The 22,689-nt window shown below is 40.9% G+C and overlaps 1 protein-coding gene across 1 annotated transcript in view; it reads left to right on the forward strand.

The window, feature by feature from the left end:
* The window catches only part of Cc2d2b (coiled-coil and C2 domain containing 2B), a 75,234-nt gene that overhangs the window by 41,892 nt on the left and 10,653 nt on the right, over nucleotides 1–22,689 (forward strand). The window contains exons 18-29 of the mRNA XM_028773204.1: nucleotides 49–252; nucleotides 1,548–1,640; nucleotides 3,972–4,063; nucleotides 5,068–5,238; nucleotides 6,645–6,741; nucleotides 7,495–7,604; nucleotides 11,421–11,517; nucleotides 15,908–16,006; nucleotides 17,764–17,946; nucleotides 18,108–18,305; nucleotides 19,417–19,506; nucleotides 22,014–22,127. Of these exons, the coding sequence (XP_028629037.1) occupies nucleotides 49–252; nucleotides 1,548–1,640; nucleotides 3,972–4,063; nucleotides 5,068–5,238; nucleotides 6,645–6,741; nucleotides 7,495–7,604; nucleotides 11,421–11,517; nucleotides 15,908–16,006; nucleotides 17,764–17,946; nucleotides 18,108–18,305; nucleotides 19,417–19,506; nucleotides 22,014–22,127 (1,548 nt within the window). The remainder of the gene's footprint in view (nucleotides 1–48; nucleotides 253–1,547; nucleotides 1,641–3,971; nucleotides 4,064–5,067; nucleotides 5,239–6,644; nucleotides 6,742–7,494; nucleotides 7,605–11,420; nucleotides 11,518–15,907; nucleotides 16,007–17,763; nucleotides 17,947–18,107; nucleotides 18,306–19,416; nucleotides 19,507–22,013; nucleotides 22,128–22,689) is intronic.

A 22,689-nucleotide genomic window follows, 5' to 3' on the forward strand; every position in this document is an offset into this window, starting at 1 on the left:
AAGTAAATAATTTCCTAAGTAAAGACTTGACCTGTTCATGTTTTACAGTATTTGAGACACAAAGGACAAGAAATCCCCAAATATTTCCGTCTTGAGCAGTTGCAAGATGAATTTAACTTTGTATCCGAGGAAGAAATGAAAAGGAGCAAACGCTTCCAGCTGTTGCAGCTGAGAAATGCAGGCCAGCTAGATCTCTTCCTCCTGCAGCAGATGCCACTCTACGACAACGAGATTCCAGACATAGTCTTCCAGGTACCCAGCTCCTGTCCAAACACCGTGTGATAGAGTTAATGTCATACTGCTTCAAACCTATCTTCATTTCTGTATTAATTTTGGCAATTAATAATCAACACAGAGTTTTTTCCTTTTTCCGTAGACACTAAAACTGTACAGGTCACCTACATCCCATCATGCCCTTAGCTTGACTTTACAACATAGTATTATCCAAATCTACTCACCAGCCCAAATCCTTTAGGTTTATTCTAAATTGATGCTACTGATTGATGCATTTTTGTTATCATTAAACATATACCACTAATTTTACAGCAGTTCTGGGGAGGAGTCAGGGAAGAAACACTACCACAGTGACAGGTATTAATTGTAGAATATATCTCAACTTCAGATCTTTAGAATCCAAAAAAAAAAAAAAAAAGGCAAGAGAAGTGCTGGTCTTGTTGGGTTATGTGCTGCAGCCTGTAATAAAAGTCCCTCCCCAGCCACATTTGCAGGGAGTTCCTGGTGGCTGCCATCAATCTACAGCCAGGGGAGGGTTTGTATCATGGATTAGCAAATGTTCCAAAGCTTCTCTTCCTATTTGAAAAGGAGCTGCTTCAAAACACTTCAGCCGCACACTACCAGTCTCACAGGAGGGTTTGTGAAGGCTGATAGCTGTGAAAGTGCCCAACTGCCATAACCCAGCACTCAAGCTTTCTAAGAGATAGAACAACTGTTTTTCCATCTCAGCACTTTAGAAGCTACACAAAAACTGCCCAAGACTCATCTCATCATATTTAAACCTCAAGCCATGGGTGGGAGCATGCTCACAGCCTAGTCAGGAGTCTCATGGTAGCTCTGTAGGCATGGCTAGAGAGTAGAGAAGAAATGCAAATAATGAATTTTCCTCATCTTCTCATTTTTAAAATGGCAATCTATCTCAGTCACCACTACAATTTAGAGGACCAGTGAGTATATCAAATGGTTCAGAGGATAAGGCACCTGTTGCCAACTCTGGCAGTCTGAGGTTTATCCCTGAGACTCACGTGGTATCAGGAGCGAACACACTCCTGCACATCACCATCCACATGCAGGTGCATATACTAAGTCAGTAAATACAAATAAAAGATCAGTGGACTTCATACCAGAAGAAAATGGAATGTAGTCAGAAACTGGTTTGGGCCAGTTCTCAGTAAGAGAATCAAAAAAGGGTGACTCCTCCTGAGAAATGTTTGCCACCATCTTTGTGCTTAAATGGAAACAAATAACAGTATTTTTGTCGGAGCACATCAGATTGACCCCTGTATTGTGAACTAATCCAATTCTCTATTTAGGAGTATGAAAGTCAGGCGCAGAAGGATATTTCCATTTCAGATGTGAACTCTATTACAGCACAGAGGATTAATTCTGTCAATTTTCTGAAAAAGGTAATGAATGTGGTGTTGTCAATATATTTGATTTACCTTTGTGAGAACCCATCTGCTGGTTTTATATATGCTGGATACACACATACACACACACACACAGCATAGATGGTAGACACTTTTCTCAGAGTGGGACAAACAACTCTCTTTAGTTTAGCTCATCACCAGTGAGTGCTCTACGAGAGCACAGCCCTAACTCCTGCTTAAGCAAGAATGTTACAGCGTCACCCTTGACCTCATCCTAGCTAACACTGCTCTTTAAAAAAAACAAGGCTTAGGATATGCTTTAGTAATGAGCGTGCCATACTGGAAAATAGAGAAATGTGCGTGCTCTTGAGGAAAGAGAACCCATGTCATTGTATCCCCTCTGAGAAGCCCAAGAGGGCAGTGAGCTGGCTCTCCCAAGGGCTAAGGAGGTAACTACTGAGGATGCCTGAAATGCACCCTAGAAAGGAGTCTTAAGAAAGCTGGGTAGCTGTGCAGTTGGATGTGAACTTGTATAAAGACTGTGCTCTGGGTTAGTTGAAACCTTCAAGGTAGGTAGGTTCACATCATAATACTAGAGTTACAGATAGTGGAAATTTTTTTACCCTACATTCCTTAGGTCTATAGGTTCTTAACCCTTCCCTTTGTTGGCGTATTCTGTCAGTGTCATTGAGGTTTATATGCACTCCATGGGACATGGGTTGTGTTCCCTAGATTTTTGCTGAAGGACTGGTATCAGTGGTAGTTGAGGCTGGGGCCATAGCTCTACAGTATATAGCTCAAGCTGGCCCAAGGGTCACTAGATAAATGTTTTGCTGAAATGACAGCATCTAAGGAGCAAGTGCATTTCTTCATTGTGGTCCTTTAATTTGGTTATTCAGGGACAATTATTGAGTATCTGCTATGAGTCTTGACCTCCTGAAGTTTATATACTAGAAAAAGCCATATCATAAAAAATAAGTCACATTTGAGAGAATGAAACATGTTAGGGAAAAGAGTAGAAAATGAGGACATGAGCTCTCTCTCTCTCTCTCTCTCTTTCTCTCTCTCTCTCTCTCTCTCTCATGTGTGTGTGTGTGTGTGCACACACATGTTTGCATGTGCGTGTGCGTGTGCATGCATGTGTGTGTGTGTGTTTGGGGGGTGCAACTGTGACTGTGAATAAGGTAGCTGAGAAAGGAAGCCCATGAGAAGACAACAGTTGGATGAGAACTCACTACTTATTCATTTAGACTTGAACTGGGTAAGGGAGACAGCCGTAGAATTTTCTGAAAAAGAACATTACAAGCTTACACATGTTTGGAAACTCTGGTGAAACCCATGTATTCTATGGGAGGACCAGAAGAAGCTCAGTCCTATATGATACCAAAGGGGACAAAAGAGCAAACTTTCTGAGGGAGGGAAGGCCTGGTTCACTTTCAAGGGAACAGTTTTTTGCCTGTGTGGCAGGATATTTTGCCTATTCTTCTGCCACTACCTCCATTTCCTAACCAGTTCAAGCAGGTAACCAAGCTTTAGGTTGCATTGGTTCCAGAATGACATGTGGCAGAACAGAAAGCTGATAGTTGCCAACCCTACTGCCTGGTCATGTCTGAAAACCTAAACCTGTCATGAAACTAGAGGAGGAAGAGCAGGAAGACTTTTCTAAGACCACAGCAGTCTTTAGAAGAATAGAGATCTGAACCATGTATAGTGGTACACAACTATGACCCCCACCTCCCACCCCCGGCACTTGGGCTACTGAGTGAGGATTGCAAGTTCAAGGCCAACCTGGACCACTTAAGATCATTCCAGCCTGTGCTACATACTGAGACCCTGGCTCAAATTTTAAAAAGAAGAAGAAAAATGTCAAGATTTTTAGCAGCCAAGGTGAAGCTTTAAGCTCTGGCTGACTCTCTTGCCATGCTGATGGAATAGGGACTTCAAGTTAGGCTAGGACAGGCTTGAGGAAAACACACAAGTGCAGATTTCTTCTGGTCTGTAGGTCAGGATTCCTGTTGATCAGTAGTGGTTGTTGTAGAAATAAGACCTTAGGACTGTCTTTTTTCTTAGTGAAGACCTCTTCCAGCACTGCAGACTATGAGTCTGATGGGAAAACTGATCAAGGTTAAGAGCAAATGAATGAGAAAGGAAAGGGTGTAGGAAGAATTTGCCTTGGTATAACTGTGCATTGAGGATGATTTTAATAACAGTAGAAATAGCCATATTTCCACTTACCTAACTCCCTTCCTACTCACTGCTTGAAATATCAAGGAGTAAAATACGCAGTGGGCCAGAAGCATCGCCAATATGTAGTCTTAAGCAGAAACACTCCATTTCTTTTAACTTGCGGATTTTTTTTTTTTTTAGGTGAGAAGGTTGATCATGAAAAAAATCGTCAAAGTCAGCAAGTTTAACTTGTCAGATATTGTGGCTGACTATGAAGAAATTGTATCTACAAGGTACTTTACAATTATTAAGTATGAAATTAAGGCCCTTGAGCTGGTATCTTCAGAATCCTCTGGGTTCTCTGTAGTTTACAAATGTTTATGTCACACGTCAAAGCTCAGTCTCAGAATGCAGAGTGAGGCTTGGCAACAAAGTGCATCTGGCCACTTTACCTATTGTGATGTTGTTGTAGTTGTACAATACTACAGAGAGAAGATCGAGCTCTCCCTCTCCTTTTGGGCAGTTTCTAGGACAAGAAAGAAAAAAAGAACACGCCTTCCCATTTTTGTTGTTGTTGTTGTTCTGAGGTTTCCCCATGAGACTGCTCCTGGATGAGTTATAGTTGGTAGCAATGTTATAACCCCATCCTCTCCCCTTCAGTGGTGCCAGGGCACTGAGCAGCACAGGGGCAGGTGGTGGGGCCTTTGAGGAGTTGTCTTCATTCTTCATTCTCCATACTAAAACCCAAGGGGAGGCTCAGGAGAATGTCTAAGCAAATTCCAGGGACTACACGCAAATTCTCAGCATCACCAGTAAGGTTCTGACTGCCCAGGGTGCTGAAATCTACTGTCCTGTATTTCAAGATCTTGAACAGAAACTGCTGAGACTATCAAACTATAATTCCACAGATTTAGGTTGTCAGCATAGGCAACTAACTGGTTCAGAGCAATGAAGAATATTGGGATATTAGTCATCTTTAAGAGAGTGATTGTTTTAAAAAGCAATAATCGTGTTGAAAGATAAATGCTTTATAGCTTTATCTTGCTGCCTTTTACTTCTTTTTGGACCATGTAGCTAAAGAGCTGGCGCACTCATATGCCCTCCTGGCATGAGGAGTCACTTCCTTTGTAAGCTAAGGAAATGACTTCTACTTTGGGTTGAAAAGAGCTCTGTCCCCTTCTGCAATGGACATGATACGGTTCAGAATAATGACCTCATGAGCAATTATTTTAAACACCTTGTATTTAAAACGAGGCTATTTTGTGTATATGGAGCTGATCATTTTTTTACCCCTTAGCCAGTTGACAGATGCAATTTGTAAATTCATTGAACCACGAAGGAAGTTAAAACCTCAGAGGAAAGAAAGAAGAAAAGTCACAGCCCAGAGCATCTCTGATGGGGATATCAAGATTCTCATCAGGATCCTAAGGGCCTATAACATTCCTACCAGAAAAACAATGTCTTATAGGTAGGTGGTGGGCTCCAATGTCTGCAGTTGCAGAACATCTTTCTTAAATGTGATAAACATTCTTATTACTTACGCTTAATGCCTAAAGATGTCACTCACTGGTAGAGCACTTACCTAGTACCTGCAATGCTGGAGGTTTGATGTCTAACACAAACACACACAGCACACAACACACACATATCCATACAAATCATATGCATAAAATGAACAAACCTTTAAACCTTCATTTGGATAGTTAGAACTATTTTTAATGTCACATATTATGAGTTTCCATAGTAGCTCAGAGGTAGTATGACATAGGCATAATATGCCTAGCCCAGAATAAACTGCCCAAACCAAACCAAGACATCACAGGGATCTGAGATTCCCAAAGTAATCTCAGTGTATGCTTTGGAGATATTTGCCACACAAACATCTTCTGTAGCGTCCAAATAATTTCTTCTTGTTCCTGTTGCCTGTTGGGAGTTTTTGAAGTTTCTGCTGTCTGCCACTCCATTCGCTGTCACAGTGGTGAGCCCTTAATGTTGGAAGCAGAAAGATAGGGAAAGTAGGTGCAACACACGTTCTGTTTCTGGTTTTCAAATGGAAAGCCTGCTCTGCTTAGGATATATAGGTAGCTCTACCAAAGCAGGATTTCACCCCTCTTTCCTGTGTGCACAAAGAATGTTTTATTTTTTTTCCCTTGGGACCAAACTAGATATTACCAATGGCCAGTCAAATTAAAGCACTGTTAATATTAAGTATCCATTTCATTAAATGTATCTTGGATATTTAGTGTCAAGGATGATTGATAAATATGAATATTACTACCCAAATGCCCCAAGAATATCATGTATCTCCTTCTCCCCTGTTTACCACACATGTTCTCTGCTTGTTTGCCTTTAGCTTGGTACAGCTCATGAATTCTGTTCATTTATATCTAAAACCTCTTGATGATTTTGATGCTACTTTACAAACTACAACCTTATTCCTCAACACAACTAATTGTTTTCACAACCAATACACGTCATAATGGCTGTTTGTGAAGAAAGAACACAAAACCACTGATTTTTCTATAAATGTCATTCTTCAGAAGAACAGATTGTAACACCAACAACCAAAAATCAAACAAACGAACAAAAAACTGAGGAAGGCTAGTTTCCCAAAATATCACTCAGCTTTACTTTTCCCTTGATGCTAAAGAAATAGTGGACATGTTACCACAGACTACATTCAGCTAATACTTCAGTTAGGAGCCATTCCTCCACAGGAGTGATAATCACCAAAGTGATATGACAAAAGACAAAAACAAAAACAAACAAAACAAAACACAAAACAAAACCTCTGTAAGACTCAGGGTAACCCTTATGCCTACCAACACGTATATTAAAACTATGTCTCCATGTTTTTTTTTTTTTTTCTTGAAGAACTTTGAGTATGCCTACTTACCTGCGGTCGTCCATATCTCACCTCAGACATCAAAATTCATCCAAACTTGTAGCCTCAAATGAAGTCATAAATGAGGTATTTAGCATCTTATAAGGTCTAATATGGTTGAATGCTCTTGGTCGCATCTGGCTCCTAACTCCCAATCTGGTCTCTTCATGTCTGTGTCCTTCAGATTACAGTTATTTTCCTCTAAGAAAGGAAAGGTATTCTTCATGAATGTAATTCATATTATCTTGTTCTCTGCCCTCGGGCTTTATAAAACAAGGTATAAGTTCCCTGCTCACACACAGAATCTTTGATAGCCTTACTCTTGTCTGCCAGCTGTCCTCTTGTCTGTCCACTGCACAGCCTGGTTGTCTTGGCTTCCAGTACTTTTTCCCTTTGCCGGGAATGGCCTCCACCCATCTTTCTGCCCTTGGCCAGATAAGCACAATTGTTTCAAAGTCCTAGCTCAAGCAGGATTTCCTGTGATGCTCATCTGATCATCTGGTCTGGACCCCAGACACATACCCATACCCTTTCCTGAAACCCACAGTTGCAAGCCTCTTCTCTTGTTGCATTGCTCCTGTCTCTTACTTGCTTGTCTGTTTGTTTGTTTTCTTTTCCTGACAAACTTTAAAATCCTTAAAGAAAAGTTCTGTCTCTCTCTGGATCTCTGAAGAGTGTCTGACATAGAGGAGGACTAATAGACGGTCATTAAGTCAACGACTAAGTAATGGCTATTGAAAAGAAGAGCTATACAAACTAAAGAAACCAGTTGCCAAGTAATCTCCCAACTTTTTGCAAGACCTTATAAAAAATATACTCAGTGTTTACTCTGCATTTCAGGATACTGTACATCCTTTCATAGAAGTTTCCTTTCAACACACTATGTATCAAACCAACATTGCAAACGGGTCTCATCCATGCTGGAATGAAGAAATCAAGGTAGATTTTATGTAAGTTTGGAGTCTATTTTCCTGCAGTTTTTTAGTCAGAGTAACTCTGTGGTGAGGGAGCATATTCATGTATGCTTGTGTGTGTGTGTGTGTGTGTGTGTGTGTGTGTGTAGATGTGTATACATGTGGAGGTAGGTACCATCCACCTTTTCCTTGGGAGAGAGTGGTGAGTGAGGCTTTTTGTAGGGAGTCAAAAACAAATATCTGAAGACATACCAAAGAAATAATTCTACCAAAATCCAAATTAGAAATCCAATAAGTACACCAAGGCTACTGGCATGAGTATGGGAGAATGGTTACTTCCAGAAGCATGGATAACTCAAAGGCAGCACTGACACCAGAAAACCTACCCAGCCTAGATGCCAAATCAGGAAAACTGCAGTCCTAGAGTGCTCTGCAGAACCTGTAGGCAGCTTGATGGGTCAGAGTATGCTTTCCTAGCAAGGCCTACTACTTCTATAGCCTCAGAGGTGGGGCTTGTGAATCTAGTATGTTTGAGGGACTTCTGGGACTTGTGAGTTGTCTACTTTGAGAGTCTTAAACAGCCTCCCTCTAGGATAGAAAATGTTTTGTTTCCAGGGATATCACTGTAGAACACAGGGTATTTCATTGTCTGTCCTAGTATTCACCAGCCCTAATCAATAACTTGATATTATTATAGAAAGGGGGAGTAGATTTTCAGGAGAAGGTTTTCTTCTTGAGCTATGTGAAGAGACAGCAAGAAGACCATCACCAGTTACTACATAGGTTCTGTATTCCCAGCTTCCAGAACTATAAAAGAGAAGTTTGTTCTCTACAAGTTACCTTGACTCAGGAGTTCTGTAATTGCAGCATTAAGTAGACTAAGACACTTCCAACCCTTTATTTGAACATATACCCTACTATGGAACAAAAACATCATGATTATTTAATTCTTTCTTGTCTTGCTTTGTTTTTTTGTGTTTGTTTGTTTGTTTGTTTGCCTTTGCAAAACACCATTGTCCTGCATTTTCTTGCATTTACCCTCTGAAACATATTGTATGTTTTAAGTCAGTGGCTCTTAAACATTTTATGCATTGCAGTTACCCAGACAGCTTCTTAAACATAGTTGGCTGGACCTACCTTCTTAGTTTCTTAGTTTGTAGGTTTAGAGCAGGGCCCAGTAGTTCAATGTCTAGTGAGATTATGCAGAATGTATGTGCTTAATCATCAGTGAATTTCCTTTGCTTTCCTTCATTTAAAATTTGTAGCCATTTATATAAATGTTTTAGAACACTTCCATTTTTGCCAAGAATGAATAAAACCACATTTCCTGCAATACTTCTGTGCATAAGACATTTTAATGAAAGTTAGTAAATCAGATTTTAAACTTCAGAAGAAACATGTCCTCGTGTTTCTGCTTGCTTCAAAGAAGAAGAAAATGAGTATGGTCTAGAAAATCCCATAACTAAGTGTTCTTAGAATCACCCTACACATGACCCAATAAAAATGGGCCAAACTGCATGTCTGCTTTCTCTGATATGCTGGGCTTTACTGCTAGGCACATGGTTACAGTTTACTTCATGACCGATGTCCATAGCTGCTAAGCACTTAAATATTTTTCAAATAATATAACTTTATTTTGAGGAGTGAAAAAGTTGAAATCTTATTCCTATATGCAAGATCATTTTCTATCAATATTTTAAATCATTTTATAGTCTATATGATATTGCCATAATTGCATGTAATTATTTATATGATTTTATATTACATGTTTTATCTGGTTCTATGTTAACATATAACCTCTTCCAACAAATGCCAAGGAAACTCAGAAAAACTGATGTAATTATCATGGTCTCTATGGTAACATCTTTTGGGTTACATGGGCTTTCTCATGAATGATGCCTCTCTCAAAGTGAAAGCTACCAGACACTGACCAGGAGTGGGGTAGGGGAAGGGAGAAGGAGCAGTGTGGAGAAAATGAAAGGAAATGTACTTGCTGGAAAATTTGTAAATTAAAATAGTTGATTATGTGTGTTTGGAAATATTTGGATTATTAATGTATACATTAGAGTTTGGAGTTGATTCTTAGAGGTCATTTGTTAAGACAAGGCATTGCCATGTAGCCCAGACTGGCCTAGACTTTGCTATATAGATGAGGCTGGCCTTGAACTCCCGTTTCTTGTGCCTCTGTGTTTTGAGTGCTCAGACAAACACACTACATTAAAGTAGTTTAATTAGGAGAACATAAAAAAAAACAGTAAGAGAAACAAATTTGTAAGCGAATTGAAGGAAAAGAAGACTCTAGAATGTTGATAATTTTATGATTCTAACAGTGAGAAAAGCCAAAGATGCAGTGGGAACCAGAAAGTCAGCTAAGGATCCAGCTATCACTTTTCATTGTCTGTAATAATGACTCCATTCCATCTCCTTGTTTCCTGTGACATTCTAGTGAATAAGAACTGTATGCAGGACTATAGAGCAGTATACTGTTTGCCTAGTATACATGAGGCTCTGGGTTCAATTCCCAGCACTGGAAAAAGAAAAAAAAAACCACCTATGTGCAAATGTAACATACACTGGCAGTAAATAAAGAATAATTAGCAAACTCTATTTTGGAGGGAGAATTGTGGGAAGATTTAAGGAAAGTTTGAATAGACTATTTAATGTAATCTAATTCAGAGAGCTTGGAAATTTAAGATAGATACCAAGTGGACAAACCAAAAGATGTCTTGAAGTGATTCTTGTCCATTCTCATGCTAATATGCATTGCCTCCCAGACTTGTTCTAGGTACTCCTAGCATGAAATGAAACCCCAGAGGAGTAATGTAGGAGAATTAGCTTATTTTGTTTCTCAGAAACATAGAGAACATTCAGTTTAAAATTATCACAAAACTCAACTGGTGTTTTTCCAGCAGTCACTGCCAGAAACTGTTACCAGAAAATTATAGGCATTATTGGAGATTCCTTAAAGTAGTGATTTTTTTTAAAAAAAAGTTTTAATAATGTCAGTACAAGTTGTATGGTAAAGATATTATCAGGCTGGGCTGCTTGCCACTCAGAAGCCAATAGTTGAAACCTCAGAGTTTAGGGGGAAAAATAACTTTTATCAAAGGGCCAGCATCCTGGGATAGGGGAGCTGTCATCCTCAAAGCTCTATCTTGGGACACTCAGAGGGACCAGGGGCAGCAAGGCTACTGCTGGGCATGGCCATCATCACTCTGGCCAAGCATATCTCAGTTGACCTGGACCTACTGAAACTAATTCCCAAATTTTCTTCCATGGGGCATACTATTTTTTTTTTACAAGTTAGTTAACTCTCACAGCAATGTCCTTCTTTTGTATTAGTTGTTACCCAGAACTAAAGTCTAAAGAAGGGTGTCACACACTCTGGTGCAATGCAGTGATCCCCAGCTAGTCTGGGAACTGTAAATGCAAAGAAAGGCTTTCTGCAGTCTTGGTCATTTTGATGAGTCTTCTCTTTAGGATTGGCAGTGCCAAGTATTGTCTTTCTCTGCCTGGTCCACTGGGCTTAACATGATTTCCAGCTGAACCCAGCTGTTCTGTTGTCTGTTTTTATTTTCATCTAAGAAGTAAATAAGGTAAAGTGTAAATAAGGTAAATTACTTAAGAATAAATAAGGTGAATTATAATACAGGCATTAGTCCTAATAAAAAGTAGAAGCAAGGCTTTAAGGCATATAGTTTTTTTCTAAGTTTAAACTTTACAAAGAAAAAGATAATAGATAATTTATTGTACTTTACCAATGACTTGATGCACTTAGAAAAGAAATGGATTTTGCCAAAAAAAAAAAAAACCCCAACCTTAAACACTCAAGTCTGCTTTTCTTGTTTTCAGCTCACCAGGACATGACTACAGCTTCTCTAGTTTATCTAAAATAAAAGATAACATACATATCAACATTTTCGATGAAGTGGTGATTGAAAAACATGAGGTAATACAGGAAAAAAGACTGACTAATGTTGAAATAATTATAAGGTCAAACTGAGTGAAATCTCAGAACATATTTGTGAAGCTGTCTGTTTCTGAGACAGGGACTCCCTATGTAGCCCAGGCTGGCCTTGGAATCACTGGGTGGCCCAGGATGGTCTTAAACTTGTAGAAATCCCATAACCAGTATACACCATCACACCTGGTGTAATTTGCTTTTAATGATATATGTAATATTTTCTTGAAAGAGTTTGAGTCAATGTGCAATAAAGTCAGACAGATGACAAACTACTCTAAATACAATAAATCATAAAAACGGATAAGGAGAAGGAAAGGAAAACAGGCCAAGGAGTTGGGAGAAGCGGGTGTTTATGATTGAACATTTCATTTAAATAGGAGCTTCTTGGTAGTAAGAATGGGCAGTCAGGCAGAAAACCTTACACATTTTTCATTAGCTGACCAAAGAAAACATACCACTCTATATAAGACACTAAGTTATTTTAAGACCAGAATTTTGTTGTTTTCTATAATTTCCAAAATTAATAACTGCCTTCCCCATACATTAGTGAAAAGTCCTAGCCCAATGCCTAGCACCACAGCAAGCTCTGTAGTGTTTCCTTCTGTTCAGCTTGACATGAAAAATGTAAAGGCGTGTATCCACCATAGCTACTGTTAAATGCTTTCATGTAAATAGCTTTAAAAGTCATCAGAACAGTTACTCGGGTAGGATCCATCTTCTCACTGCTGAAAGGAGACAGGAGCTGGCAGGAAGGAATCTGGATTACTCAGGGGCTATCATCTCAGAGCCCAACCTTGAGGAGCTCAGCTATGCAGGGGGCTTTATCAGGAGGGAAAGGATTCATCGTGAGATGGTGGCAGGCAGGATGCATGTTTGTCTTTGTCATCCAAAGGGTCTCTTTTTTTTCTTCTCTGAAACACTGCGATGGACCTCAGCCACCTGGTGCTGTCTCCTGAAGTTCTGTTTAGACAGACATCTTACACTCCTGCAAGTTAAACTGTCCAGCCGTTTACATGTGCTGTGTTCTGTAATGACTAGAACAGAAGGACCATTATAAAAGTCAGCAGATGTTCTGGGTTATGTAAATCTACATTGAAAGAAGTATTATTTAGTATTTTAGCCCTTTAGGTGAGCCTTCTCTTATGGGTGTGTCCAACCTGTGACCCATAGGCCACACACATCCTGGAAGAGCTAGGATGAGGTCCAACCCATCTGTAGATGACATCATACATGGCATAAAAAAAAATCAGACACCCATACTTTAGAATTTAGAATGCCAGGGAAAAGGGAAAGGGACAAATGTTATCAAAGGATTGGTGTGGTGTGTACGACCAACTTGTAAAAGGAACAACAGGAAGAGGAAGTAGAAATGGCCAAGCTGAAGACAAATGCCCTGAAGAACTGGCCTTGTTTTCTCAGTTCTGTTGAAGGGACAGACAGTTCTGCCTAGGGGAATGGAGGCTCTAGGTCAGAGAATGTGGATGAGAGCTTGCAGCACAGAGCTCAGGGTTAGATCACCATAAACAGTACTGATTCTTACCAGCAATGTCTTCAATCCAGCTTTTCAAGAGTGTGCATTCACATTAAAACTGTAAGTGAATTCTTAATAAAGACGGAGGGTAACACATTACAACGGCAATCTCTTGATGGCTCACATCCAAGGATTTACACTAAGTAGTGTTCTTGTTAACTGAAGTATGTTTTTTGTGCTTAAAAGCTCATCCTGAAGAAGGTTCAGGGCTACACTGGGATGGATCCCTAACACTCAGCGTAGTCGCTGGCTGTTAGACTTTCTATTGGCTCACACCCATGTCCAGGCAATCTTCTCTGGAGAACATCCCACAGCAGCAAGCCCCCATTTGAAAGACAGTTTGGGTTGTTATTTCTCATTATTCTCTTGCTAAAAGGCTCCTTTTTCCTACATTATTTTCCAGTTATCAAATCTTTACTCCCCACAGATCCCTCTTTTGTTAGCTTATGTGTTAACAGAACCCTGAGGACTTACAAATCTCACCAACACAACACTGATTTTCAACACTAGAGGTGGCAGAGCTGTTGCCAACAGCATTTGGAGCAGGATTAGGCACTCGAGGCTTGAAACCTGGGCTACATACAACTATGACATAAACCAGATAGGCATAGAACAAAAGTAAATGAATCCAGTATTCAGATGATGGTTTAAATGCTTAGAGAAGGAGGAGGGCAGGAGGAGGAAGGAGTGGAGAGTTCAGTGGAGGGAGGAGACAGATGGGACGGGAAGGAAGGAAAGATTCTTTTGAAAGACTTTACATCACTAGCACATCACTGCTAGTGTCTTATCATCTCTAATACTCTGTTAGCCTCTTGTCATTTCTCACTTCATCCAAGTGCTTTGTTTTCTCCTGATTACATTGTTTGTGTCTGTTTTTAAAAAGATTTATGTTACTGTTTACTCATGTGCCCATGAGCGTTCGTGTGCGTGTGTATACCAAAGCCAGCGGGATGTCAGCTCCCCTGAAGCTGGACTGAGTTAGTTACTGGAGTTAGTAGTTACTGATGGTTGTAAGCAGCCTGGTGTGGGTGCTGGGAACTGAACTCAGATCCCGGAAGAGCAGCACGTGCTTTTGACTACCGAGCAATCTCTCCAGCCCCTTGCATTTGTTTTGTTTTTTTTTAACCTGTTGTTTAGACTGACGTAGAACTCATGATTCTTCTACCTTAGTCTCCCAAAGGAAGGGACACCCACGTTCTTTGAGATCAAAGAGCTCTGAAATAAAGGTGGGGAGCTTATTATCGCAGCTTCCGGTCCCAAGGATGAGGTCCTTGGACAAGTCCCTCCACTGCCAGCATCGAAACCTGACAGCAGTTGCAAATAAGAAGACCTGTGAAAATGTGGCTTAGGGGAGCATAAACCACGTACACTGGACTTACATTGGCTGTAGATGAGAGGGGTGGGTTTACAGAAAGCAGGAAAAGCTGAGGCAGGAGGATAGTCCGTAACCAGAGAGACTTGCTTCTGCATGGGTCCTTGTCAGCAGGATGGCCAGCACTTGTTGCTGATACGCTGGAGTGGCCTGGGTTCTGTTTAGCCTGTGTCTCGATAACTGATTAACGTTTCTGTTTTTTCTCCTCCTCTGGCCCTTGTGCCTAAAATTTAGAATTCCGTAAAACTTCTCAATTTTTTGAAAAATCGCTAACTATTTGAATTTTTATATTTCACTCTGTGTTTTCTGTTTTATTTCTGCTTGGAGGTTTATTATATTCTTCTAATGTACTTGTGTCCAGGATTTCTGAATTTATTTGGGCAAGTGTGTTCAGTATCTATTTATTTGGTTGGATTGTTTGTTTGTTTGTTTTGTTTCTGACTCAATCCTGAAGGATAGAAACATTCTTAAATTATGACCTCATCTTCAAATCATCTTGGTCTGCACATTTTCTGAGTATCGACTATTTTTTAACTTGTATTATTTTCTGTGTATGCTTTTAATTATATATTCTTCCTTAGTCTCTGACTTTTAAATATGATGCTTTTACATTTTTAAATGTTTGAGAGGTTTCAGTATAAACCTCTAGTTTTAACTTTGAGCTGTGTCATTTAGTTGCATAAGCAATCATCATTTGCTTCCTAGTCTCCAGTTTCATGGAGTCGCTGGTCCCACTCTATGGCTGCCCTTTAACAGACCCTAATAAAAAGAGGAGGGCCCACTGGGCAAGCTAGGTTACAAAGAAGTCACATCCTAAGACAAAGAGGAAAGGGTTATTTCGATTTGTAAGGATTGCGTGCTGAAATGTTAGCATTTGAAAATGTCAAACTGACTCTTTGAGAATCTGCCTCCTCCTGACCCACACTAACTGATACAAACAGGTCGTCAAATTGGCCATCTTAAAAATAAAATTTGTAGCTTGGTGTGGTGACTCAGGATCAGACTCCAGCACTTTCAAGGTAAAAGCTCACAGTTCAAGGTCAGTCTCAGTTACTTGGCTCAAAGGAGTAAGACAGAGTGAAAGAGAACACCCATTGAGACAGGCATGTAAGATGCATCCAGATACAACACACACACTATGAGATAGGCATACAAACTGCATCAAGATACCTCCCTCTCTCTCTCTCTCTCTCTCTCTCTCTCTCTCTCTCTCTCTCCCTCTCTCTCTCTCTCTCTCTCTCTCTCTCTCTCTCACACACACACACACACACACACACACACACGCACACACACGCACACACGCATATACACACACATGCACTCATGCACATATGCATGCACAGAGAGAGAGAGACAGGGGAGGAGAGAAAACAAAAAAAGAGATTGATTTGTCATAGTTACCTATGAGTTTATAAAAATATTCGTCCTATAGGAAACATTTCTGTGAATTTAACTTACATTTGCTTTAACAGGATCACTGTCTCAAGAGCTGCAGTGCTCACTCATACATACAAAAGAACTGGCTGGGCTCCATCAGCTTCCCTTTCTCAGCCCTTCTACAGCAGCCTGAGGTAACAGAAAAGTTCTCTGCTAATTACCCCAAGATTTGTTTCTGTCTGATAAAAGCACTTTCTGGTGTTTTTGAGTCAGATTCTGTTACTGCCAGGTTAGAAGATTAGTAACTCTTACCAAGTACTGTGGGGTCTGAGAGGGCTTGCAGGCTGTGATCATCTCTAGGAGGTATCCATAAACTTATTTCTTGCATTTTTAAAGTGTTTAAAGTCCTAAGTCTTGAAGCAAAATTTGTATTTGCATGAAGGCCTTTGTAAAGCCAGATCCAGGTACCAAGAATTTCATCTTTCCAGCTTTGCTATCAGTTATGTCAGGTTGATGATGAGACTGGATACTGCAAGAACCTGGGGGCAGGGCTCAACTGTTGGATTCAACAGCACAAGCCTGCATGACCAGCAGGTATGAAACTCTGGCCTAGGTTCCTTATGGAAAGATCTTACGCAGGGTACCCGAAATCCCAGAAGCTCTGCCAGACACTGAGGATTTGAAGAGTCAGAGGTGAATTTCATTTTGGTGCAGTGTGAGATGCTATAGTGTTTCCGTGGTGGTATGGGATGAGTTCTCTGAGGGTACAGAGCAGCAGGACCTTGCTATGCCTGAGCTGCCGGGGCAATGAGGATTCAAGAGTTCGGTGATAGGTAAGAGAAGAATGTCTCTGTGACTTTTTTCCTTTACTTGTTTGACTCTTTGAAGTATTTTAGTGAATTTCATAAGTACTTGAGGGCATTTGAGTAAAAATGAACCACTTATTAGGACCAGATTAGGCCAGGTGCAACAGAAAAACTAACCACAGCTGTGTAAGTCAGGGGTATACTTAACCTCTCCAGGAAAGAAGTTCAGATGCCAGGGCCAGCTGCTCCAGGACGTCCCTTCTGCTCCACTGTCCTCTTTGTACTCAGAGTTGCAAACTGTTCACTACAACTCTAGCTTCATAGCTATGCCATGATAGGAGGCAGGGAGAAACAAGACAGCCAGTTTCCATGTCAGGGAAGAGGTTCTCCAACCATCCAGACTTCTGCTTGCATTTTATTGATGTGACCACAGCCCTTCTGTCATGGTATTAACTGAAACTGTTGCCATTTTTTTTTTTAAAAGAGGAGATAGTAGTTGGAAGATAGAAAGATATTATGGACAATCACATGAGGCCATAATAAAACGTGTTACTGACAAAGAGATCCAGGTGGTCAGAGGCGCAGGGTTTGCTATACTCAGGGCTGTGGGGCTTGTTCTTACACTTCCCTCCCACTCCAGACTCAAATGCACAAGACAACATGACCTTTTAGCATTGTTGTTGAGCCTAAATTAGATTTTTCTCATTTTAAGAATTATTTTATTTTGGGTTCTATATACATGTGGTATGCGCACTTAAATCCAGATGAGAGCATCAAATCCCCTGGAGCTAGAGCCACAGGCTGTTGTGAGCCACCCAACACAAGCGCTGAGGTCCTCGGGAAGAATGGCACACACTCTTAACTACTGAGCTATCCCTCCTGCCTCTTACAGGAGATTTTCTGAGAGCGCTCATCACTGTGGTGTGCTATCTGGCTTCCTTGGTCCATCCTTTTCTTACTTTTGCTCTCTTCAAGTAACACATATTGATCAGGGACCTAAGGTGTCAAGAGTGTCCCTTGATTACCTCAGAAAGCCTGGTCATTCTCTGGCAGGAACCTATATCCATGTGTAAGCCAAGGCTCTCCTGGGCAGAAGACTGGTATGGGATATAGGTTTAGCTGATTCTCATCCTGTGCTCTTTCAGATTAGTGGGACATTTCAAGTGAACATCCCATCCATTTTGCTCGGGTACACCTGGAGTAACACTTACATCCCTCCTAGAGAAGACTGCAGTGGACAGAACCCAAAAGAATGTACCTTCCTAAACATTTTTGCTACAATTGAACCTCAGATATCATACGTCACGTACAATCCAAAAGTAGATGAGGTAGGTCTCGTGCTGAATTATTCTAAAGCAGATCATCCAAAAAGTGTAAACTGTTTTAAAGACCAGCAGAAATTTCAAATTTATCAGAAGGAAACATTGGCTTTTCCTTTATTTTATAAGGGGGAAGGCATAGTGTTGAACTGTTTTAAATCTGATTCTAGTTTTCAGACCAAATAGACATTTTACAGCGAGCACAGACTTTTACCAGGAACTGTAAGGCCATGTTTCCCAACCGAAGAGTCGTGGCAACTGTTTTTAATGGTGAAGGGATACACATCTTAGTCACAAGATACATCAAGGCATTGAATCCACCTCAGCAACTTCTGGATATATTTCTTCATGACTCAAATGCAACACTTGTAAGTGACAATTTTTCTTTCAGTTACTGTTTTTAGCAGTTTCATTGAGATTATAGAAAACCTATAAAGAATCAAGAGTATCTTGTGTGTGTGTGTGTGTGTGTGTGTGTGTGTGTGTATTTCTCTGTGTATCCCTGGCTGTCTTGGAATTTGCTATGTAGACTAGGCTGGCCTCAAACTCGCAAAGATCTTCCTGCCCCTACCTCCCGAGTTTGGGACTAAAGACTTGCACCACTACCACTGGGCTCTGCTGCACCTTTTATTTGGGTATCAATCTAGGTGATTGGTTGTCCTTGGAGAATTTATGTCATTTGTGAATTATAAAGCTCTCTTAACAGGACCTTTTGACCTAAAAAAAATCAAAGTCCAAATTCAGGAAGGTTGCTTTCTACTGCACTATGCATTTCTGTCATGGTTTCTTCCTGCTTGTCAGTCTTAAGGCCCACTGTCCTGGAGCTAAGGGTTCTCTCAGGCACCTGTTGAGCAGAGTGGGGCATGGGATGTAACTGCATAAAGTCATTAGTGAAAAATCCCATGGCTGTGCAATGGACACCTGTTACACATCACTTCAAATGTCAAAGAACTTCTTGTGTGTTGTTCTTTCTCCTTTCTGGCCTCTGTGTCTTAGTCTGCCACATTGTGGTGGGAAGGGGACATCCTCAGTTTAACTTGTGTTGGAGGAAGCAGGTCACATCTCTCTCTCTGTTTCCAGCTGCAGCAGCTTCTGCAAGTTTATAAGAAAAGGAATTCAGAAAGATGTTGAACTAAAAGCAAGTCAAGTCTTCATTGTTTCTCACCTTTAAAAAATGCTGACCAGTTATAAAGTATACATTTATATGCAGTGTTAATAGTATTTTAAATTTTAATAATTTAGTACAGTAAAACATAATGCCGGACAAGTATTCTCTGGGTCAGGCTGTTTGGGTCCAATCCCTAGAGGCTCACATAGCATATAACTTTTGTGACTCTGAGCAAGTTATTTTATCACTCTAAGCTTGTTCTTTCTGTCCCCTGAGAGAGACCTGTAGTGTGTTCTGGAAGAGAAAATGCTTATAAAGTGCTGTGCTGCACAGTGAGCATGCTCAGTGAGTGTCAGTTACTATCATTCCAGGACCTCATCGCCCGATTTGTATCTCTGATTCCTTTTGCGGCAGAGACGCTGGATGAAAATGATGGTTCGGACATATGGATGACATCAGAGGTAAGAAATGACATTTTATAGTTAAAAACATATACTACGTCTCACTTGTCTTTCCTCTTAAGGTAGCACTTCTTATGTAGTGTTCTGACTTGTGAAATACGAGAATGGAACAGGGCCCCAGACCTTAGCAGGCCTTGAGACCTTAGCACAACTGACTCCATGATGGAAGGGCCAGCCATTCAGGCTGTAAAACTCAGCACATAGCACCACCTGCCAAAACTAAAACAAAGGCCTAATCCTTCAAAGTCCATAGTTCTGATAAAGTCTTTAAATATACTAACCTTGCCTTTTGACTTTTGTAGTTCCGACTCTGGCTAACTATTCTTAACTGAAGTATGTCGACCCAAAACATAGTTTTTGTGCTTAAAAGCTCATTCTTAAAAAGGCTCAGGACTACACTGGGATGCCAAGCATCCAATCTAGTAGCTGGCCAGCTTATAAAGGCTTTCCATCAGCATAAACCCGTGTCTTAGCAGTCTGGTAGAGACCTCACAACAGAAAGTATTTGATAATTTATGTATACTTGCCTGCTCCATAATCATTTATGAAAATAAGTCATTAAGGTGATTTTCTATTCAAAAGTCAAAGTCATTCTTCATGAATATTTCTATTCTGTGGGAATGTCAGCAGTGCAGTATTACGCTTTCTCTCTGAACCCTGTCATCTAGTGTCAGGGGCAGCCAGGGCACACTGGTGTGGCTGTATCTCTCGTTATGCGCTCATGTCTCCATGCAATTGAACAAACAGTTGCTACCGCAAGTTCACTGGCCTCCTCATTCTACCCCATTTCCCTGGCGTCTCTCTCTCTCTCTCTCTCTCTCTCTCTCTCTCTCTCTCTCTCTCTCTCTCTCTCCCCTCTCTGTCTCTGTCCCCAGGTTGTCATAAACCAGAAAGCATGTGTCTCATCTGCCTGTTATCACTGCCACTCAACAGCAGATCACTACTGTAGCCCAGTGGGCACAGTAAAGAAACTGCTGACATGACCAACTGCTCTATGATATGATCACTGGTTTTGTAGTAGATTTAAAAGAGAGGACAGAAGGAGCCCAGGGCAGAGAGAAAAAGAAGTAGAATGAACATGGGCAGCAGACTGGGCACAGCCAGGGCTATCTGCGAGAGAGGGAGAATAGCAGCTGTTAGAGAGAGAAAACAGTGAAACAGAGAGAGTTAGTGGGAATAAGAGATGGGGAGGGGGGCAGCAAGAGCTAGAGAGAGAAAGTGTGTAACAGAGAGAATAGAGGGAATAGCTGGGATGAATGGCAGTGGGGAGGGAAGCCCAGGAGCTGGAGGGAGGGTAGAGGAGGGGATGAGGAGGCCTAGGAGGCCAGCATGGACTTTACAATATGTAACAGGTGCTTGTGATACTGAGGGAACACAGAGGCCAGCATGGACTTTGATATCCTGGTAGGCACCACAAGGAAGCCAAGTGTCCCTTTTACTAGAAGTAAGGGAAATGACTCCTTTTGGCAGAAGGGAACCAGTTTCATAAGTTCCTGAGAAATTCTGGCTTTTATCTTAGTGCCAGAAATCTTACAGTTCAGTGTAAGCTCATTTCTGGGTATTTAGACAGCCCGAGAGGCCTGACAGCTACCATTTGAACATGTAGTCCCAATGTTGCTAATAGATAGTCAGAATTTTTTCAACAGAAGCCAGAAATCTAAAGTTTTACACAAAAGTTTTCTTTTAAAAAATTCTAGGGCCAAGGCTTGGGAGTAGTGGCACATGCCTTTAATCCCAGCATTTAGGAGATAGAGGCAGGCAAATATCTCTGAGTTTGAAGCCAGCTTGGTCTACCTAGTGAATTCTAGAACAGACAGAGACTCAAAACAACAACAACAACAACAACACACACACACACAATGTCTAAGGACCAAACAAAACATACTTACATTGATGCGATCACAGGCCACCAGGCTGCCTTTCTTGCTGTACCCAATCCTATTTGTCATACGCTCTTACTCAGTATCCTGTGTTTGATCTCTTACCTGCAGCTCATCTGTCTAGCTCTGTAGGGTAAGGAGTTTCTATTGTGCTTCCTAATTAGACATCATTTAACTTGTATCTCTTCCTTTCTTTGAGTCAAATACTGTACTGGTACAGGACAGACTGTAGCTCCAAGGCCCAAAATATCACTTTCCCCCCAGATCCTGTGTGATTCCTTATCCCATACGCTCCCTTGGAAGCTCAGGGCAGTATATTTGTCTCCAATGAAATATCTAATTTTGGATATAAGTTGTCTGGCCAGCCACTCTATATAATAATTGTATCAACTGTCCCATTATCAGAGTGGCCTGGTGTTCCAGGTTAATATTCTCTTCTTACACCTAATCAAAGCCAGAGCTTTCTGCTTTGCTTTTGTGTTAACAGCCTGATAATGTGGACTGCAGGGAGTGTAAGGCTCTGAACGTCTCACTTACTGGACTCACCTTTCTCTTTCCTCTCTCCTCCTCTTCCTCTCCCCTCCTTTTAGAATACATTGTGTTATTCTTGTTCCTTTTCTTGCCCAGTGCTGCATTAGTTTGGCCATTGGAAATAAAGAAGAGCATGCCGTACTTCTCTGTAATTTCTTTCTGTACTTCGGGAAGAAGGCATTGGTGATCCTGGGAACCTCGGTACTAGAAGTAAGTGCTGGGAAAGTATGAACTCAACCAGACTTAAGCTGCCTGTCTGGTAGCTAACCAGAGAGCTTCATGGGCAAGCTTTTGTGACTCGAGAGTAACACTGGTGCACCAACATTTCTGTAGTGCAAAAACCAGATTTTACTTTTCTTCTTGTAAAATGGTGCTCTCAACATGGACTCCGGGAATATTAAATCACATCATATGACAGCAGCTGTTTGTGGCGAATGTGCAGTGAATGACGTCAGAGGTCATGTAGCATCCCGTGCATGGTGCAGTAGCTGTTCTCACCTACCACCACCATCTGGCTTCAGAAACTACATTGTAAGGCTCGAACAAACACTCTAATAGTGTCTTTTCTGCTTCCCCAGGCTTTAACACTTTACATTATACTTCTGAAGATAACCCTCCCTGCTGCCCGACATGGATGCCTGGCCATATTTCAACATTTCCGGTCTTGCCTTTTTTGTTGTTGTTGTTACTATAATATGACTTATTTCCCAAGATCCCTTGCTATAGCTTATTATTTGTCAAATTTGTTAATGTCCCATTTGATCCACTACTC

The sequence above is a fragment of the Grammomys surdaster genome, unplaced genomic scaffold (assembly GCF_004785775.1).
Source record: "Grammomys surdaster isolate TR1022 unplaced genomic scaffold, NIH_TR_1.0 66, whole genome shotgun sequence".
NCBI classification, from domain to species: Eukaryota; Metazoa; Chordata; class Mammalia; order Rodentia; family Muridae; genus Grammomys; species Grammomys surdaster.